Raw genomic sequence first — 22,234 nt, 5'->3', positions numbered from 1 at the left:
TCCACTCTTTTATAATAAAGGTGAACGGCCAACAATTGAAGGCAAGAGAGTAAGAACAAAACACAAAATTCAGTTCTCATTGCTGCCTTACCTGTTTGAGTTCTTCTCCTTGATGGTTCTCATTTAGTATTTCTTTTTCTCATTTTGGTCTGTCTGAGTCTCATCAGAAAGGCAAACATGGTGAGGTTTCTGAGAAACTGCCAATGAGAGGTAAAGGGTAGTGAGTTACACTTGGAGAAAAAGGCGTAAGACGTTTAAGATTTTCTTTGCACATCTTTCTGTTTTGCTTCATGATACTGTGGGGATTTTCTTACAAGTTGGGTTAATACTTGGCTGTTGAAAGCTACAATGAGTCCTAGTCAAATTCAGATTTGGTCAGAATTTGAATTTGTCCCAGATAGGATTGGGTAGATCCTATTCAAAACATTGGTGTATGTAATTCAGCGAAAACGTTAGTCAATTTCCATCAACATTGTGATGGAGACTGGATGTAGGCTACATTATATTTAGTAGCTGAACCAGGATATATCTGGGTGTTATTTATACTACTATACTCCATTTCTGTTTCTGTTGCTCAAGAGACAAATAGAAAATGTCTCTCAACGCAACATGAGACAAAAGTAAAAAGTATCTCCTAACTTCCTTTGAAAAGTTAACAAGTAAGATTTAGAAGAAAGGGAGGCTAACATACAACCCCCGCTTCTCTTAAGCACTGATAGCCATCAAAGTTTAATTTTAATACAGTGACAATGTAGAATATTTTGTATAATTTTTCAATTGCATTCTTACATTTACATGACTATTCATACTATTAATAAAAAATATAACTTAGAGCATCTTTAATTATTATCTTCATCCTCTTGTAGATCAATAACATCATATAAATTTGTAAAAAAATGGCTCTGTAAAAAAAGCTTGTTCCGCCAGGGAACCCGCCCCGCCCAGCCGAAGTCTGTCAAAACTCACGGACTAGTCGGGTTAGGAAGATTTTTTAAGTTTGGTGGTGTTAAATTTTAACTCATACCGTCTTTTTTTTAGTGGGTTAAGTAGGCCAGCTCAACGAATTTTGGCCCATTTGCCACCACTAACCACAAAATCCACAATTATATACTTATATATTATCATATGAAATATATTTATTGTCTTAAAATATTTTAATTTGCAAACACAAACCTCACATCTGATTCAATTTAGTAATAAACCTAAGGACTATAATAAATGTTATTTTTTTCAACCAAAATATTTGTTTTAATACAATGATTAATATTTTATCTTCTTTTATGGAATATAGGACTTTTACTCTAAATTTAATTATAGCTATTCATTTATCTTTTAAATTATTTTATAGTTTATTATAGTAATTAATTAATATAAAAAAAAGAATCATTCCTTTTTTATAGTATATAAAAATTTTTTCTATTTTCTATTATCTTATAACATAATATTTAAATATTTTTTGAAAAATTTATTATAGAGAACTGTTAGGGAGATTTTAATTATTAAAAGAATCGTTAATAAAAAATATTAAAAATGTAATTTTTTCTAATATTTAGAGAAAATGACTAATTTTTTTTAAAGAGACAAATATATTTTTAGGTGATTTTTTTTATTTATTTCATTCTTATAAAATCATACCATTTTTTTTGTTTCCCACGGCATCCCCTAATTCAATAGGTCAAGGACTAATAACCATACCTTTTTTTATTTTACCCAAAATTATACATAACTGGAATGTATTAAAACATCATTAACAGGCCCACCCCTGTTTGTTATGGCCCATTGATTTAAATCCAAATGGCCGTTCACTACTTGTTAAAACGGAGCCCAAACATCAGAACCCATTGCACTTTCTCAGTGTGCTCACCTCAGCAGTGCATGCATCAATTTTAAGCTGTTAGACAACCTACAGCAAGCTCTACAGGCTGCTCCCGCGCACAGCGTAGTTTCACGTGTCATTGTTACATTCAAGAAGAGCAGACATCTTTATCTCTATATCTACTAGTTTTAAGACCCGTGCCAAGCACGGAGATATAAAAGCAACGGCTTCTAAGCATAAATAATGGAATCCCGTTGTGGCAATATTCAACAATAGCATATTCGCAAGCAGTAACTACAGTCTTAAGGAGACGGAATGCAAACAACACCTTGAAAAGATGACCAAAGAGCCAAACAATAAATGTACCATTCAAGGCAGAATGGAATGTAGTGAGTTGACAAAAACCTCTCTATAGACAATATTCATAGTATGATTTGAGACTGTGCCATTAGAGCCAACAAATAATACCTTCAGACCAGAATAACTGTTGACCCGAGAGAGTGCAACATAAAGCTGACCATGAGTGAAAACAGGTCTTGGAAGATATACGTCAATAGTTGACAGTGTTCGTCCCTGGGAGTTTTTAAGGTCATTGCAAAGCAAAGCGTAATCGAAAACTGTCTCCGGGTAAATCTAATCGGTAATGTTTCATTATTAGGGACCATATTCATCCTGGGAATAAAGACAACTTCACCAATATTACGATTTGCTAATATGACGCACTCAATGACATGATCACCAAGTCGCCTAACTTGCATTCGCGTACCATTGCATAGTCCATTAGATTGGTCAATATTGCGAAGAAGCATGATAGGAACACCAATTTTATGAACTAACCTGTGTTGAGGAATTCCAGAACAATTCAATACATTCAACGACTTTATGCTCATTGTGTATAATTCAGATTCTAAGTGACCATCTTCATTAAGCAGTGTGTCAGAGCTCAGGTAAACCCTTTCATTGCCAGGGATCAAAGACATCACATGATTATTAACTTTAGTAACAATATCAAGTGTTGGTGCCAATATACTCATGTCCTTAAAATAATCCACACTAGAAGTATGGAGTAAAATGTCAGGATAAACAAACAACACTAAATCGTGGAGACCCGGAGACTCAATATCCAATAGCAAGTTGTCTGGTATTCTAATCACCGATTCGCCATCAATACTGTCTCCAAATAACCCATCACCTATTTGAAGTAGCCAGTCAGCAAATTCCTCTAACTGTATGATGAGCGGATAATTTGTACGCTTTTTGGCATTGTTTTTAGTATGTTTTTAGTATATTTGAGTTAGTTTTTAGTTAAAATTCACTTTTCTGGACTTTACTATGAGTTTGTGTGTTTTTCTGTGATTTAAGGTATTTTCTGGCTGAAATTGAGGGACCTGAGCAAAAATCTGATTCAGAGGCTGAAAAGGACTGCAGATGCTGTTGGATTCTGACTTCCCTGCACTCAAAGTGGATTTTCTAGAGCTACAAAAGCCCAATTGGCGTGCTCTCAACTGCGTTGGAAAGTAGACATCCTGGACTTTCCAGCAATGTATAATAGTCCATACTTTGCCCGAGATTTGATGGCCCAAACAGGCGTTCCAAATCAGCTCAAAACTGCCCGGCGTTAAACGCCCAAACTGGCACAAGAATGGGAGTTAAACGCCCAAATTGACACAAAAGCTGGCGTTTAACTCCAAGAGAAGTCTCTACACGAAAATGCTTCAATGCTCAGCCCAAGCACACACCAAGTGGGCGTGGAAGTGGATTTTTATGTAATTTACTCATCTTTGTAAACCCTAGGCTACTAGTTCTCTACAAATAGGATCTTTTACTATTGTATTCTCATTTTGGTAGCTATCTTTGAGTAGTTTTATGCTATCTTAGATCATGGGGCTAGCCTCACGGCCATGCCTAGACCTTGTTCTTATGTATTTTCAACGGTGGAGTTTCTACACACCATAGATTAAGGTGTGGAGCTCTGCTGTACCTCGAGTATTAATGCAATTACTATTGTTCTTCTATTCAATTCAGCTTATTCTTGTTCTAAGATATCACTTGTTCCTCAACTTGATGAATGTGATGATCCGTGACACTCATCATCATTCTCACCTATGAACGTGTGCCTGACAACCACTAGGGGTGGCAACACTACCCGAACCCGCGGGTACCCACCCCGCCCCTACCCGTTTGGGGCGGGTAATTACCCGCACCCGCACCGGGGCGGGTTTTAGCGGGGCGGGTTCTTGGGCGGGGCGGGGCGGGGTCGGGTTTAGGTTAAACCCGCCCCGGTATATATAATAGATATATAAATATATATATTTTTAATATATAATATATGTAATATATAAAATAATTAGTAAAATGATTAATAATATTGTATCATATTTAAATTTTTATTTTAATTTATGTTATGAATGTAAATAATGGTTATATAATTTTTAAAATTTTATTTTATTTTTTGGATTTAATAATTATTGGGGCGGGTAGGGGCGGGGCGGGTACCCGCAGGGGCGGGTTAGGGTTTAACATTTTACTACCCGCGGGTAGAAGCGGGGCGGGTTCGATGCGGGTTTTTGTTGAGCGGGGCGGGGTCGGGTAGAGCAAAAACCCGCCCCTACCCGCCCCGTTGCCACCCCTAACAACCACCTCCGTTCTACCTTAGATTGAGTGGATATCTCTTGGATTCCTTAATCAGAATCTTCGTGGTATAAGCTAGAATTGATGGCGGCATTCAAGAGAATCCGGAAGGTCTAAACCTTGTCTGTGGTATTCTGAGTAGGATTCAATGATTGAATGACTGTGACGAGCTTCAAACTCGCGATTGTGGGGCGTTAGTGACAGACGCAAAAGAATCACTGGATTTTATTCCGAAATGATCGAGAACCGACAGCTAAATAGCCGTGCTGTGACAGAGCGCGTTGAACATTTTCACTGAGAGGACGGGACTGTAGCCACTGACAACGGTGATGCCCAACATACAGCTTGTCATGGAAAGGAGTAAGAAGGATTGGATGAAGACAGTAGGAAAGCAGAGAGACGGAAGGGACAAAGCATCTCCATACGCTTATCTGAAATTCTCACCAATGAATTACATAAGTATCTCTATCTTTATTTTATGCTTTATTCATAAATCATTCATAACTATTTGAATCTGCCTGACTGAGATTTACAAGATGACCATAGCTTGCTTCATACTAATAATCTCCGTGGGATCGACCCTTACTCGCGTAAGGTTTATTACTTGGATGACCCAGTGCACTTGCTGGTTAGTTGTGCGAAGTTGTGATAAAGAGTTGAGATTACAATTGAGCGTACCATGTTGATGGCGCCATTGATGATCACAATTTCGTGCACCACATTTTTGGCACCATTGCCGGGGATTGTTTGAGTTTGGACAACTGACGGTTCATCTTGTTGCTTAGATTAGGTATTTTTCAGAATTTTTAAGAATGAATTCTAGTGTTTCAAGGTGATGTTTTCATCATCACCAAAGCTGATTGATTCTCATCAATTTAGCTCTTGAATGCAATGTCCTGCTGAAGCTTGGCTAGCCATGTCTAATTCCTTTAGACTAAAGCTTTAGACTAACATTGCATGATTCCTGGAATTCTTATTAAAAATTTTGAATCCTTTATTTTTCTTTTCCACTTAATTTTCGAAAAAGCACAAAAAAAATTTATAAAATCATAAAAACCAAAAATATTTTATATTTCTTGTTGAGTCTAGTGTCTCATTTTAAGTTTGGTGTCAATTGCATGTTTCTATTCTTCTTGCATTCATTCATGTGTCTTCATTGATCTTCAAGTAGTTCTTGATGATTTACTTGCTCTAATCTTTAAATTCTCTTGTTTTGTGTGTTTTGTTGTTTCTCATATGCATTCTCAATTTGTTAGTGTCAGTAGTATACAAACTTCTAAGTTTGGTGTCTTGCATGCACTGTTTATTTGATTTTAGTTGCATTTTGATTATTCTTCATCATTAAAAATCCAAAAAAAATTTTAATTTGTGTCTTTTCAAGTCAATAATATAGAGAATTGAAGATTTAGAACATACAGCAGAGGAATTACACAGAAAAAGCTGGGCGTTCAAAACGCCCAGTGAGGAAGGAAAACTGGCGTTTAAACGCTAGCCAGGGCACTGACGATTGGATTTTTGACGGTTTAGAATTTCACAAATAAAATCTCGTTGTAAAGTATAGTTTCTAAACCAAACAAAAATCCTTTCGTACAAAAATTTGTTTGTCACAAGTACAAACCCCTAAAATCTATAAACCGAAGTATTTAAACCTCGGGTCGTTCTCCCTAGGATTTACAATAAAGTGTCTTGTTATTGGTTGTGAGTTATTTTGGGGTTTTAGATGAGAAACATGAATAGTAAATGGTAAGAAAACTTTATTAACAAAATGGTCTTGGCAAGATTTGGTTGTCAAGGGTCTTCATCATTATCACTAGCCACAAGTATGGTAGTTGCAAGGATTAATCCCACTTAGTCATCCTTAAATCAATTAACAAAGGAAAGTCAAGTGAGTTATATCAATCCTAGTCCATAAGTCCTAGCTTTCCACTAATTGGATTAATGAAGGCTAGAGTTAATGGTTATCAACTAGCAATCAATTGGACACTAGTGACTCAAGAAATCCTAAGTTACCTTCTCAAGCCAAGGACATAAAATCCTACTCTAACATCCTCTCAAGCATTTCATCAAACACTTGATAGGCATAAAAGGAAAACATAGTAAATCAACGACAAGAATGAAATCTAATCAACAATTATTGAAAGAAATTAGCAACAACAATCAGAAGAAACACTTTTATTATGAATTACCTTTATTGAATTGGAAGAGAGTAAAGAGGAACAATACTAGATCTATAACAAAATACAAGAACAACATAAAAGAGATTATAACAAAAGAATAGAAGAAGAATCAATGCAACTACAAGGAATTGAGATGTGTAAGTAGAAGAAGATGAATCTAAATCTAAATCTAAGAACTAAAACTAAACCTAATCCTAATTCTAGAGAGAAGTGAGAGCTTCTCTCTCTAGAAACTAAAACTATCTAACTAATGATCTAGAATCTCTAAAGTATGAGTAGTTGTCTCTAATCCCCTTCAATCCTTGACTCTTATATGCATTTTGGCGCCAAAGTTGGTTGCTGAAACCTTCCCAAAATCGCCAGGCACGTGCTTCATTAGTGAGGTCATGTGCCATCATCGGCGCGTGCGCGCATGGTACGCGTGCGCGTCCTTGGCCTGTTTCGCAATGTGCGCGCGAGCGCCTTGTGCGCGTGCGCGTGCTTGGTTGACTTTGCTTCTTTGACTTTTTATGCTTCTCTCCACTTGTATGCTTCCTTCCTTGCTTCCTCTGATCCATGCTTAGCCTATTTCATCCTGAGATTACTTAACAAACACATCAAGGCATCTTATGGAATCAAAGAGGAAATAGAATTCATCAAAATAAGGCTTAGAAAGCATGTTTTTACACTTAAACACAAATACGGGAGAGATTACGAAATCATGCCAATTTATAGGCTAAATGTGACAAAAGGTTATCAAAATACTCTAAATTCAATACAAGATAAACCCTCAAATTGGGATTTGTCAACCTCCCCACACTTAAACCTTAGCATGTCCTCATGCTAAAATAAGAAGGAACTAAAGGGTTATGACATTTATTTGAATGCAACTAAACTATATGAATCCTATCTAAATGCAAGTATCTAAACAAATGGAAATGCTTAGTTCAAACAAATCCATTCCCAAGAGAGCATGTGTAAGCACAAGAGCTAGGCAATAGGAATTAAGTCCAAACCACAATTGTATTGAATTATCAAAAAGAGTTCAAACTTGCAAGAATATAGATAACATGGGTGAATGCATGTGATTGAACTTTTGAACCCTCACCGGATGTGTATCCGCTCTATTCACTCAAGTGTTTAAGGGTTAATCCACTCAATTCTCTTCTAATCATGTTTTTTCCAAAATTTGATTTTCTTCTAACAATCAACACTTATTCAATGCATGCATACATTTATCATGAGGTCTTTCATTTAGGTTGTAATGGGGTTAGGGTCAAGGTAGGATCATTTATGGTTAAGTGGACTAGGGTTGAATCTTTGATTAACATAGACTTTCCCACCTAACTATATAATGACCTATACAAGTTCAAACTACTCTAACTACCCATTCTTCACTTTTTCTTACATACTCATGCATTCTTATTTGGTTCATAACACTTATGCATTGATCCCTTTTTTATTGACTTCACTTTAGGGCATTTTGTCCCTTCTTTATTGTATAATTTTTTTCCTTTTCCATCATCATTTTTTTTCAAATTTTTTTTTCTTTCTTTTCATCATTTTTTTTTATATATTTTCCTCTTTTTTTTTTTTCAAACTAAGTACAAGAACATCAATGCATAAGGTCTCTACATTCAATTTATACATGAATATGTGCCCAATTCCTAAACATAAAAGTGTACTACCCCTTTTTTTCCCATCCAATGTTCCCAAGCCTCACCAACTTGAATAATAAACACTCTCACTAGCCTAGGCTAATCAAAGATCCAAACAAGGACTTTTTATTGGTTTTTCGCCTTGGGCTTGTAATGAGCTAAATTGAGAATAAGTTGGTTAAGCATAGGCTCAAAATTGGCTAACAATGGAGAATAAAAGGTCGGCTATTTGGGTAAGTGGCTAATGAAACAATGGCCTCAATCATATAAATGCATGAATACAAGAAATAAATGGATATATAGAATCAAGCAAATCAAGGGTTATAATCATAGAAAGAGAACAATTTCACACAAGAATGGAAAATAAGTGGTTATAAAAATGTAACCACATCAATAGGCTCAAGTCTCACAAGCTTGTGTTCTCAATTCAATACATGCTTCACAAGGTATGAAATTCAAGCAAGTTTCCAAAAATTTTCTTTCAATCAATTGGGTCAATGCTCTATATTTAAACTCCTTGAAAAATCTCAATGTTTAACTAAGCATTGTTGTGATTGAAAAATTCAAAAATTTTCTTAGTTCACCCTTTCCTTTTTCATTTAAAACCAATTTCTTATGCAAAAAGGGTGGCTAAGTATTTGCAATTCAAAGTGCGATTTCTAATCACAACCATAACTAAAAAAAATAAAGATATGCAAAATGTATAAAGAAAAATCCAACTAAAAGTACGGAATCCATCATCAAAATATCTAAAAAATATCCAAACATCAAAATATCTAAAATCCAAAATAAGCAATAAAAGTATCCAAAGCAACTAGAAATGCATCAAAATATATACAAAATGTGCAAAATAAGATAACTAGGCTGAAAAGTTCACCGGTTCCCAAATAATGCTACCGGTGCCCTCCCCACACTTAAAATCAAGCATCGTCCTCGATGCTAAACCGGAGGATCAGTGGGAGGTACAACGATAGGCTCTGGCTCTGACTGTGGCTGTGGGACCGGCTCCTCTTGAGTCTGTAGTGGCTCTGTAGTGTCCGGGGCATCCTGCTGAACCGGTGCCTCCGCATCCTCCTCCTGATGATCCTGCTCATCGGAGGCGGGAGAATCGGGAAGTGGAGGTAGCTCAGCGCCCAAAGAAATCAGACGGACGTTGGAGGAGAGAAGAGGAAGAAGAAGCGGAAATGGAGGTTGGGGAAGAAAGGTGCGCGACTACGCAGTGTGCGTCGCGTATTAGGGTTATCCCTATTTTTAAATCGACGCGTGCGCGCACCCTGCGCGTCCGCGTCCATTGATGAAACTTGGGACCTACGCGTGCGCGTACAGCGCGCTTGAGCGTGGATGAGCAAAATGGGAAAGGACGCGTGCGCGTACAGTGCGCGCACGCGTGCATGGAGTTGGGCTAGGGGCTTAGAGTTGGCCCAACTCAGGCCTAACTCTCTGGAGAATGGCCTAACAGTCTCGCCACCAGATCGACGCGCACGCGGCATGTACGCGTCTGCGCGCATCGAGAGGAATGGAGATCCACGCGTGAGCGTGCAATGCGCTCTAGCGTAGGATGGCAGAAGTGGTAAAGGCGCGTGCGCGTACAATGCGCGCACGCGTACATGAGGTTGGGCCTGAGGCTTAGAGTGGGCTTGAGGCACGCCCAACTCTCGGGTCCGTGGCCTAGATTGGTGGCAGCACGCAAGGGCGCGCGCGCGGCAAGTGCGCGTCCGCGTAAGTTGATGATTGATGACAAGATGGCGCGCACGCGGCATGTGCGCGTCCGCGCAATGCAAGTTGGGCCAGGGGCTTAAGGTTGGCCCAGAACTGGCTCAACTGTCGCAGCAGCAAATCGGCGCGGACGCGGCATGTGCGCGTTCGCGTGAATGTCCATATTCTTAAAATGGCGCGCACGCACGTTGTGCGCGTCCGCGTGTAATGTGTTGGGCCCAAGGCATGATGTTTGCCCAAAGGAGGCCCAACTCTCGGGAATGTGGCTCATGATGCATTCACACAAGGACGCGTGCGCGTGCATGGTGCGCTCGCGTCCACCCCCCCCTTTTTTTTTTTTTCAGAAACAAATTGCTGGGTGCTCCCCTTAGTGTTCACAGCTCTTATTCACTCAACCATTATACAATTCACAAAAATACAATTTTTGATATTATTCATCACTACTAAACACAACATGCATGTGACTAAGCTAACAATTAAGTTGTACAAACAAATTGTATGAAACATCTACCTACAATGGTAACTCAAATCACTTATTAAGTAAATTTAGAAGATTGGAAAGAGTTTACCATGGTGGGGTGTCTCCCACCTAGCACTTTTAGTTTAAGTCCTTAAGTTGGACATTTTGAGAAGCTCCTTGTCATGGTGGCTTATGCTTGTACTCATCCTTGAATCTCTAAGGATCTTTGCTTCTCAATTGGTTGACAAAATTTCCAACCATTTTTATTAAGCTTGGGCAGAGTTCTACCCAAAATACGAGTCCCTCTAGTTGGTCTTCACATAGCGAACCGGGATCCCATATCTTATTTTCGCATCCATCCGTTAGTTGAGTTTCATGATTTTGTCGGATGAGCGGTTGGCATAAATGTGATTGACACAAAGAATTCTCTTTATTCCACCAATGCTTCCTTCTAGATCCATACAAAGTGATCCTTGTCCCAACATCATCCCTATACCTTGAGGCCTTGACCTTGATGAGCTTAACACCTACTTTCCAACCACTACACCACTCATTCTTACTTTTAATCCCACAAAGAGTTCTAAGTTGACCATCATTTTCAATCAAACCATATTCAAGTGAGACATTAAAGCTTAGGGATAGAGATGTTACCCACTTAAATGTTGTATTGGATGGTAGCTTGGGAAGGGAGGCTTCCCCACACTTAGACAATGCGAGGTCCACTTCCTTGTACTCTTCTTTAATTGTTTTCACCTCTTCATAATTTTCTTCAATTTCAACCTCATCGTCTTTGTTACGTGGCTTGGTGTTATCTTCAAGAACTTCATCTTGTCTAATGAGAGGCGATTCAATTTTGGATAAAAATTCATTGATGAATGAATTCATCTCTTGATCAACCTCTTCGTATTCTTCAATTTCAATATACACCATGCCATTTCCGTCTTCCTTGGGAGGTTGTGCACACTCTTCTATAACTTCAACTCCACGTCCAACGGGTGAGGATTCCATTGTAGAGAGAAATTCATCCATGATTGAGTCCATCTCTTGATAAGCCTCTTCTAAGTCTTCGATGATGGTGTGCCTTGGAGGTTGCGCATCCTCCTTAACATCAATATCAAGCTTCTTGGAAGAGTTCTCCATGATGCTACATTCCCATGGACTTTCAACATCTCCTAAATTTTCAACCACTTCTTCCTTTTCTTCAATGATCATAGGCTTCTCCAATTGTTCCAACACAAAATTTGACTCCTCTTTCTTCACCGGATTTTCCAATTTCTCCTTCATGCTTTGTTCTTCTTTTGACGTTCCACATGGGGTCACGGAAGTACCTTGAGCATTCAAACATTGGTAGGCTAAGGTGGACACTACCTTGGTCAAGTTGGTCACGAACTCAAGTGTATCCCGCTTCATAGCTTCTTGTCCTTGAAGTAACAAAGTGAGAGAATCGTCTATTGGGGCTTGTGGTGGGAAGGAAGGTTCATCGTTTTGGATAGAGGGTTCATAATAGGAAGGTGGTTCTTCTTGGTAAGGTTGTGGAGATTGTGTGTATTGAGGTGGTTCTTGGGAGTAATCTTGATAGGGTTGTGGTGGTTCTAAGGGTTCTTGCTCATAATGGTCATAAAAATATGGTATGGATGATTGGTCATATGATGGATATGGATCATAGGAAGATGCTTGGTATGGAAAGGCTTGTGAGAATGGTTGAGGCTCAAGTTGAGGATGAGATTCATAGGCATATGATGGTGATTGATGAGTGTCACAAAAAGAGTCATCATAGCCATTAAGTTGACATGCATTAGGATGGGAATTATACCTATAAGTATCCGGAGGTTGTTGCCAATAGGAGTGATCAATTCCTTGAGGCTCCTCCCATCTTTGATGGTTCCATCCATGGTACATGTTGCCATTAAAGTCCACATTTCCTACAACACAATTAGAACCAAACTCATAGCCAAAGTGAGAATTCATTATGGAGAAGCAAAATAAAACTAACAAAATCTAGTAAACAAGCAAAAGACAAACTATTTACACTATTCACATATGTACAATAACCAATAACATAACACCGTTGTAAATCCCCGGCAACGGCGCCATTTTGACGATTGGATTTTTGACGGTTTAGAATTTCACAAATAAAATCTCGTTGTAAAGTATAGTTTCTAAACCAAACAAAAATCCTTTCGTACAAAAATTTGTTTGTCACAAGTACAAACCCCTAAAATCTATAAACCGAAGTATTTAAACCTCGGGTCGTTCTCCCTAGGATTTACAATAAAGTGTCTTGTTATTGGTTGTGAGTTATTTTGGGGTTTTAGATGAGAAACATGAATAGTAAATGGTAAGAAAACTTTATTAACAAAATGGTCTTGGCAAGATTTGGTTGTCAAGGGTCTTCATCATTATCACTAGCCACAAGTATGGTAGTTGCAAGGATTAATCCCACTTAGTCATCCTTAAATCAATTAACAAAGGAAAGTCAAGTGAGTTATATCAATCCTAGTCCATAAGTCCTAGCTTTCCACTAATTGGATTAATGAAGGCTAGAGTTAATGGTTATCAACTAGCAATCAATTGGACACTAGTGACTCAAGAAATCCTAAGTTACCTTCTCAAGCCAAGGACATAAAATCCTACTCTAACATCCTCTCAAGCATTTCATCAAACACTTGATAGGCATAAAAGGAAAACATAGTAAATCAACGACAAGAATGAAATCTAATCAACAATTATTGAAAGAAATTAGCAACAACAATCAGAAGAAACACTTTTATTATGAATTACCTTTATTGAATTGGAAGAGAGTAAAGAGGAACAATACTAGATCTATAACAAAATACAAGAACAACATAAAAGAGATTATAACAAAAGAATAGAAGAAGAATTAATGCAACTACAAGGAATTGAGATGTGTAAGTAGAAGAAGATGAATCTAAATCTAAATCTAAGAACTAAAACTAAACCTAATCCTAATTCTAGAGAGAAGTGAGAGCTTCTCTCTCTAGAAACTAAAACTATCTAACTAATGATCTAGAATCTCTAAAGTATGAGTAGTTGTCTCTAATCCCCTTCAATCCTTGACTCTTATATGCATTTTGGCGCCAAAGTTGGTTGCTGAAACCTTCCCAAAATCGCCAGGCACGTGCTTCATTAGTGAGGTCATGTGCCATCATCGGCGCGTGCGCGCATGGTACGCGTGCGCGTCCTTGGCCTGTTTCGCAATGTGCGCGCGAGCGCCTTGTGCGCGTGCGCGTGCTTGGTTGACTTTGCTTCTTTGACTTTTTATGCTTCTCTCCACTTGTATGCTTCCTTCCTTGCTTCCTCTTATCCATGCTTAGCCTATTTCATCCTGAGATTACTTAACAAACACATCAAGGCATCTTATGGAATCAAAGAGGAAATAGAATTCATCAAAATAAGACTTAGAAAGCATGTTTTTACACTTAAGCACAAATACGGGAGAGATTACGAAATCATGCCAATTTATAGGCTAAATGTGACAAAAGGTTATCAAAATACTCTAAATTCAATACAAGATAAACCCTCAAATTGGGGTTTGTCAGGCACCTGGCTGGGCGTTTAACGCCCAGGCGTTTAACGCCAGGATGGCACAAGAGGGAAGATTCTGTTTTTAATTCAATTTTTTTTCAAGTTTTCAAAATTTTTCAAAATCAAATCTTTTTCAAATCATATCTTTTCAATCATATATTTTCAAAATTAATTTCTTTCCACTTTCAAAAATACTTGCTAACAATTAATGATTTGATTCAACATTTCAAGTATGTTGCCTTTTCTGTTGAGAAAGGATTAATGTTTGAATCATATCTTTTCTTGTTAGCCAAGTCATTAATTTTAAAAATCAAATCTTTTTTTTAAATTGTTTTTCAATCATATCTTTTTCAAAATAGTTTTCAATCATATCTTTTTATTTCTAATTTCAAAATCTTTTTCAAAAATCACTTTATTTCTTTCCCAACCATATTTTTCGAAAATCATTCTTCAATTTTTCAAAATGTTTTTAAAAATCTTTTTAATTTATTTTCGAAAATTTATTCCCCTCTTCTCACATCCTTCTATTTATGGACTAACACTCTTCCTCAATGCATAATTCGAACTCTATCTTTCTAAGTTCGAATTCTTCTACCTCTTCCTTCTATTTTTCTTTTCCTCTGACACCTCAAGGAATCTCTATACTGTGACATAGAGGATTCCATACTCTCTTGTTCTCTTCTCTTTCATATGAGCAGGAGCAAAGACAAAAGCATTCTTGTTAAGGCTGACCCTGAACCTGAAAGGACCTTGAAGCGAAAGCTAAGAGAACCTAAAGCACAACTCTCTGTAGAGGACCTAACAGAAATCTTCAAACTAGAAGAAGATATGGCAGCCAAAAACAACAACAATGCCAACAATGCAAGGAAGGTGCTGGGTGACTTTACTGCACCTACTCCCGACTTCTATGGGAGAAGCATCTCTATCCCTGCCATTGGAGCAAACAACTTTGAGCTTAAGCCTCAATTAGTTTCTCTAATGCAACAAAATTGCAAGTTCCATGGACTTCCATTGGAAGATCCTCATCAGTTTTTAACTGAGTTCTTGCAAATCTGTGACACTATCAAGACTAATGGGGTTGACCCTGAGGTCTACAGACTTATGCTATTCCCTTTTGCTGTAAGAGACAGAGATAGGATATGGTTGGACTCACAACCTAAAGAAAGCCTGAACTCTTGGGAAAAGTTAGTCAATGCCTTCTTGGCAAAGTTCTTTCCACCTCAAAAATTGAGTAAGCTTAGAGTGGAAGTCCAAACCTTCAGACAGAAGGAAGGTGAATCCCTCTATGAAGCTTGGGAAAGATACAAACAATTGATCAGAAAGTGTCCTTCTGACATGCTTTCTGAATGGAGCATCATATGTATCTTCTATGATGGTCTGTCTGAACTATCCAAGATATCATTGGATAGCTCTGCTGGAGGATCTCTTCATCTAAAGAAGACACCTGCAGAAGCTCAAGAACTCATTGAAATGGTTGCAAATAACCAATTCATGTACACTTCTGAAAGGAATCCAGTGAACAATGGGACGAATCAGAAGAAAGGAGTTCTTGAGATTGATACTCTGAATGCCATATTGGCTCAGAACAAAATATTGACTCAGCAAGTCAATATGATTTCTCAAAGTCTGTCTGGAATGCAAGCTACACCAGGCAGTACTAAGGATGCTTCATCTGAAGAAGAAGCTTATGATCCTGAGAACCCTTCAATGGAAGAGGTGAATTATATGGGAGAACTCTATGGAAACACCTATAATCCTTCATGGAGAAATCATCCAAATCTCTCATGGAAGGATCAACAGAGACCTCAATAAGGTTTCAACAACAATAATAGTGGAAGAAACAGGTTTAGTAATGGCAAGCCTTTTCCATCATTTTCTCAGCAACAGATAGAGAATTCTAAGCAGAGCTACTCTGACTTAGCAACAATGGTCTCTGATCTAATCAAAACCACTCAAAGTTTCATGACTGAAATAAGGTCCTCCATTAGAAACTTGGAGGCACAAGTGGGTCAGCTGAGTAAGAAAGTTACTAAACTCCCTCCTAGCACTCTTCCAAGCAATACAGAAGAAAATCCAAAAGCAGAGTGTAAGGCCATAAACATGGCCAAATTTGGAGAGGAGAAAGAGGCAGTGATCGCCACTGAGGAAGACCTCAATGGACGTCCACTGGCCTCCAATGAGTTCTCTAATGAGGAACCATGGGAATCTGAGACTCACACTGAGACCATAGAGATTCCATTGGATTTACTTCTGCCATTCATGAGCTCTGATGAGTATTCTTCCTCTGAAGAGGACGAAGATGTCACTGAAGAGCAAGTTGCTAAGTACCTTGGAGCAATCATGAAGCTAAATGACAAGTTATTTGGTAATGAGACTTGGGAGGATGAACCCCCTTTGCTCACTAAAGAACTGGATGACTTGACTAGGCAGAGATTACCTCAAAAGAGATAGGACCCTGGGAAGTTCTCAATACCTTGTACAGTAGGCACCATGACCTTCAAGAAGGCTCTGTGTGACCTAGGGTCAAGCATAAACCTCATGCCTCTCTCTGTAATGGAGAAGCTAGGGAAATTTGAGGTGCAAGTTGCAAGAATCTCACTAGAGATGGCAGACAATTCAAGAAAACAAGCTTATGGACTTGTAGAGGATGTTCTGGTAAAAGTTGAAGACCATTACATCCCTGCTGATTTCATAGTCCTAAAGACTGGGAAGTGCATGGATGAATCCATCATCCTTGGCAGACCCTTCCTAGCCACAGCAAAGGCTGTGATTGATGTTGACAGAGGAGAATTGATCATTCAAGTGAATGAAGAATCCCTTGTGTTTAAGGCTCAAGGATATCCCTCTGTAACCATGGAGAGGAAGCATGAAGAGCTTCTCTCAAAACAGAGTCAAACAGAGCCCCCACAGTCAAACTCTAAGTTTGGTGTTGGGAGGCCACAGCCAAATTCTAAGTTTGGTGTTGAACCCCCACATTCAAACTTTAAGTTTGGTGTTGGGAGGTTCCAACATAGCTCTGAATATCTGTGAGGCTCCATGAGAGCCCACTGTCAAGCTACTGACATTAAAGAAGCGCTTGTTGGGAGGCAACCCAATTTTATTATATTATCTATTTTCCTTTGTTATTTTATATTTTCTATAGGTTGATGATCATGGAAAGTCACAAAATCAATTGAAAAAGCAGAAATAGAATGAAAAATAGAAAGAAAAATAGCACACCCTGGAGGAGAATCTTGCTAGCGTTTAAACGCCAGTAAGGGCAGCAAATGGGCGTTTAACGCCCAGTCTGGCACCATTCTGGGCGTTTAATGCCAGAAAGGGGCACCAGACTGGCGTTAAACGCCAGGAAAGGGCAAGAAGTTGGCGTTAAACGCCAGAAATGGGCACCAGCCCGGCGTTTAACGCTAGAATTGGCATAAAGAGCATTTTTGCTCGCCACTTAGTGCAGGGATGAATTTTCCTTGACACCTCAGGATCTGTGGACCCCACAGGATCCCCACCTACCCCACCACTCTCTCTTTTCTTCACCCATTCACCAATCACCTCAATACCTCTTCCCCAAAAACCCCTCACCTATCAAATCCCACTATTCTCTTCACCACTCACATCCATCCTTCATAAAACCCCACCTACCTCACCATTCAAATTCAAACCACTTTCCCTCCCAAACCCACCCATAATGGCCGAACCATACACCCTCTCTCCACTCCTATATAAACCCATCTTCACTCCTTCATTTTCACACAACCTAAACACTACTTCTCCCCTTTGGCCAAACCACAAAGCCTCCTCCATCTCCTCTATTTCTTCTTCTTCTACTCTCTTCTTTCTTCTTTTGCTCGAGGACGAGAAAACCTTCTAAGTTTGGAGTGGTAAAAGCATTGCTTTTTGTTTTTCCATAACCATTTATGGCATCTAAGGCCGGAGAAACCTCTAGAAAGAGGAAAGGGAAGGCAAAAGCTTCCACCTCCGAGTCATGAGAGATGGAGAGATTCATCTCAAGGGTGCATCAAGACCACTTCTATGAAGTTGTGGCCATGAAAAAGGTGATCCCCGAGGTCCCTTTCAAACTCAAAAAGAGTGAATATCCGGAGATCCGACATGAGATCCGAAGAAGAGGTTGGGAAGTTCTTACCAACGCCATTCAACAAGTCGGGATCTTAATGGTTCAAGAGTTCTATGCCAATGCATGGATCACCAAGAACCATGATCAAAGTGTGAACCCGGACCCAAAGAATTGGCTTACAATGGTTCGGGGAAAATGCTTAGATTTTAGTCCAGAAAATGTAAGGTTGGCATTCAACTTGCCCATGATGCAAGGAGATGAACACCCTTACACTAGAAGAGTCAACTTTGATCAAAGGTTGGACCAAGTCCTCATAGACATTTGTGAAGAGGGCGCTCAATGGAAGAGAGATTCAAGAGGGAAGCCGGTTCAACTGAGAAGGCATGACCTCAAGCCCGTGGCTAGAGGATGGTTGGAGTTTATTCAACGCTCAATCATTCCCACTGGCAACCGGTCCGAAGTTACTATAGACCGGGCTATCATGATTCATAGCATCATGATTGGAGAGAAAATAGAAGTTCATGAGGTCATATCCCAAGAACTTTATAAGGTGGCAGACAAGTCATCTACCTTGGCAAGGTTAGCCTTCCCTCATCTCATTTGTCACCTCTGTTATTCAGTTGGAATTGACATAGAGGGAGACATCCTCATTGATGAAGACAAGCCCATCACTAAGAAAAGGATGGAGCAAACAAGAGATCCCACTCACCATGAAATCCCTGAGATGCCTCAAGGGATGCACTTTCCTCCACAAAACTATTGGGAGCAAATCAACACCTTCCTAGGAGAATTGAGTTCCAACATAGGACAACTAAGGGTGGAGCACCAAGAACATTCCATCCTCCTCCATGAAATTAAAGAAGATTAAAGAATCATGAGAGAGGAGCAACAAAGGCAAGGAAGAGACATTGAGGAGCTCAAGCACTCCATAAGATCTTCAAGAGGAAGAACAAGCCGCCATCACTAAGGTGGACTCGTTCTTTAATCTCCTTGTTCTTTATTTTCCTATTTTTTGAAAATTCATGCTTATGTTCATCTATGTTTGTGTCTTATGATCATTAGTGTCTTATTGTCTATGCCTTAAAGTTATGAATGTCCTATGAATCCATCACCTTTCTTGAATGAAAAATGTTCTTAATTGAAAAAGAGAAGAATTGCATGAATTTTGGATTTTATAACAGATTAATTATTTTGATGTGGTGGCAATACTTTTGATTTCTGAATGTATGCTTAAACAGTGTATATGTCTTTTGAATTTGTTGTTCATGAATGTTGGCTCTTGAAAGAATGATGAAAAAGGAGACATGTTACTGAGGATCTGAAAAGTCATAAAAATAATTCTTGAAGCAAGAAAAAACAGTGAATACAAAAAAAAATTGAAAAAAAAGAGAAAGAGAAAGAAAGAAAGGAAAAAGAAAAAAAGAAAAAGAAATAATAAAGTTGTGATCCAAGGCAAAAAGAGTGTGCTAAAGAACCCTGGACACCTCTAATTGGGGACTCTAGCAAAGCTGAGTCACAATCTGAAAAGGTTCACCTAGTTATGTGTCTGTGGCATGTATGTATCCGGTGGTAATACTGGAAGACAGAGTGCTTTGGGCCACGGCCAAGACTCATAAAGTAGCTATGTTCAAGAATCATCATACTTAACTAGGAGAATCAATAACACTATCTGGATTCTGAGTTCCTAGAGAAGCCAATCATTCTGAATTTCAAAGGATAAAGTGAGATGTCAAAACTGTTCAGAGGCAAAAAGCTAAAGTCCCGCTCATCTAATTAATACTGATCTTCATATATGTTTTTGGAATTCATTGCATATTCTCTTCTTTTTATCTTATTTGATCTTCAGTTGCTTGGGGACAAGCAATAATTTAAGTTTGGTGTTGTGATGAGCGGATAATTTGTACGCTTTTTGGCATTGTTTTTAGTATGTTTTTAGTATATTTGAGTTAGTTTTTATTATATTTTTATTAGTTTTTAGTTAAAATTCACTTTTCTGGACTTTACTATGAGTTTGTGTGTTTTTCTATGATTTCAAGTATTTTCTGGCTGAAATTGAGGGACCTGAGCAAAAATCTGATTCAGAGCTGAAAAGGACTGCAGATGCTATTGGATTCTGACCTCCCTGCACTCGAAGTGGATTTTCTAGAGCTACAGAAGCCCAATTGGCGCGTTCTCAATTGCGTTGGAAAGTAGACATCCTGGGCTTTCCAGCAATGGATAATAGTCCATACTTTGCCCGAGATTTGATGGCCCAAACAGGCGTTCCAAATCAGCTCAAAACTGCCCGGCGTTAAACGCCCAAACTGGCACAAAAGCTGGCGTTTAACTCCAAGAGAAGTCTCTACACGAAAATGCTTTAATGCTCAGCCCAAGCACACACCAAGTGGGCCCGGAAGTGAATTTTTATGTAATTTACTCATCTTTGTAAACCCTAGGCTACTAGTTCTCTACAAATAGGACCTTTTACTATTGTATTCTCATCTTGGTAGCTATCTTTGAGTAGTTTTATGCTATCTTAGATCATGGGGCTGGCCTCATGGCCATGCCTAGACCTTGTTCTTATATATTTTCAATGGTGGAGTTTTTACACACCATAGATTAAGGTGTGGAGCTCTGCTATACCTCGAGTATTAATGCAATTACTATTGTTCTTCTATTCAGTTCAGCTTATTCTTGTTCTAAGATATCACTTGTTCCTCAACTTGATGAATGTGATGATCCGTGACACTCATCATCATTCTCACCTATGAACGTGTGCCTGACAACCACCTCCGTTCTACCTTAGATTGAGTGGATATCTCTTGGATTCCTTAATCAGAATCTTCGTGGTATAAGCTAGAATTGATGGCGGCATTCAAGAGAATCCGGAAGGTCTAAACCTTGTCTGTGGTATTCTGAGTAGGATTCAATGATTGAATGACTGTGACGAGCTTCAAACTCGCGATTGTGGAGCGTTAGTAACAGACGCAAAAGAATCACTGGATTCTATTCCGAAATGATCGAGAACCGACAGCTGAATAGCCGTGCTGTGACAGAGCGCGTTGAACATTTTCACTGAGAGGACGGGACTGTAGCCACTGACAACGGTGATGCCCAACATACAGCTTGTCATGGAAAGGTGTAAGAAGGATTGGATGAAGACAGTAGGAAAGCAGAGAGACGGAAGGGACAAATCATCTCCATACGCTTATCTGAAATTCTCACCAATGAATTACATAAGTATCTCTATCTTTATTTTATGCTTTATTCATAAATCATTCATAACTATTTGAATCTGCATGACTGAGATTTACAAGATGACCATAGCTTGCTTCATACCAACAATCTCCGTGGGATCGACCCTTACTCGCATAAGGTTTATTACTTGGACAACCCAGTGCACTTGCTGGTTAGTTGTGCGAAGTTGTGATAAAGAGTTGAGATTACAATTGAGCGTACCATGTTGATGGCACCATTGATGATCACAATTTTGTGCACCACTGTACATTGTGGATATCTTGCGGATCACGACCCAGCCTCATGTTTTCGGTCAATTGCAACACCTAGCAAGATTGCCACAGGTACAAAGCATTAATACATGCATGAACAATCTCCTCCCAGGAACCACGAGGAATTACAGGCAATATCTGACGTAAATCACTTCCCAAAACAACAACTTTTCTACCAAACAGAGTATTGGGATTATATCCATGATCAAAATGAAGAACATCCTTAAAGCACTTGTCGAGTGCTTCAAAGCAAAATTTGTTTAACATAGGTGCCTCGTCCTATATAATTAATTTTGCAGATGAAATAAGATGTGCGAGAGGTGTTCCTTGCCTTATATTACAAATGGAATCTTGGTTAACATTGAGTGGAACCTTAAAGCGTGAATGAGCAGTTTACCTATTTGGCAAAAATAGCGCTACAATGCCACTGGATGCCACATTTAGAACAATATGACCTTTCGACCTTATTGAAGCGAAAACTGCATTCCATAGAAAAGTCTTTCGAGTTCCACCAGATCCATAAACAAAGAAAAAACCACATATGTCACGACTGACTGCATTGAATATTGTGTCATACGCGACACATTGGTCTCGATTCAAGCGGGAAACTAAATTGACAGAAATACTTGCCAACTCGGTCTTATTGAAATTGAGCTCATGAAAGAAGAATGTGTCTGGAGGTTCAATAGAATCCACC

The 22,234-nt window shown here is 38.8% G+C and overlaps 1 protein-coding gene and 1 non-coding gene across 2 annotated transcripts; both read right to left on the bottom strand.

The window, feature by feature from the left end:
* Positions 1-1,964: 1,964 nt before the first annotated feature.
* On the bottom strand, positions 1,965-21,804 carry LOC130965943 (uncharacterized). The gene is made up of 4 exons (XM_057890699.1): positions 21,627-21,804; positions 2,520-3,008; positions 2,285-2,433; positions 1,965-2,144 (listed from the first exon to the last, which is right to left on the bottom strand). The coding sequence occupies exons 1-4, from the start codon at positions 21,802-21,804 to the stop codon at positions 1,965-1,967; spliced, it is 996 nt and encodes a 331-aa protein (XP_057746682.1).
* Positions 15,217-15,324, bottom strand: LOC130971559 (small nucleolar RNA R71). Its single transcript, XR_009082772.1, has one exon. It is a non-coding gene; the product is annotated as a small nucleolar RNA R71 (small nucleolar RNA).
* Positions 21,805-22,234: the final 430 nt, after the last annotated feature.

This window comes from Arachis stenosperma, chromosome 3 (assembly GCF_014773155.1).
Source record: "Arachis stenosperma cultivar V10309 chromosome 3, arast.V10309.gnm1.PFL2, whole genome shotgun sequence".
NCBI classification, from domain to species: domain Eukaryota; kingdom Viridiplantae; phylum Streptophyta; class Magnoliopsida; order Fabales; family Fabaceae; genus Arachis; species Arachis stenosperma.
Note: the sequence above shows the minus strand (reverse complement) of the source record. Positions and strands in the feature narration are given on the sequence as shown.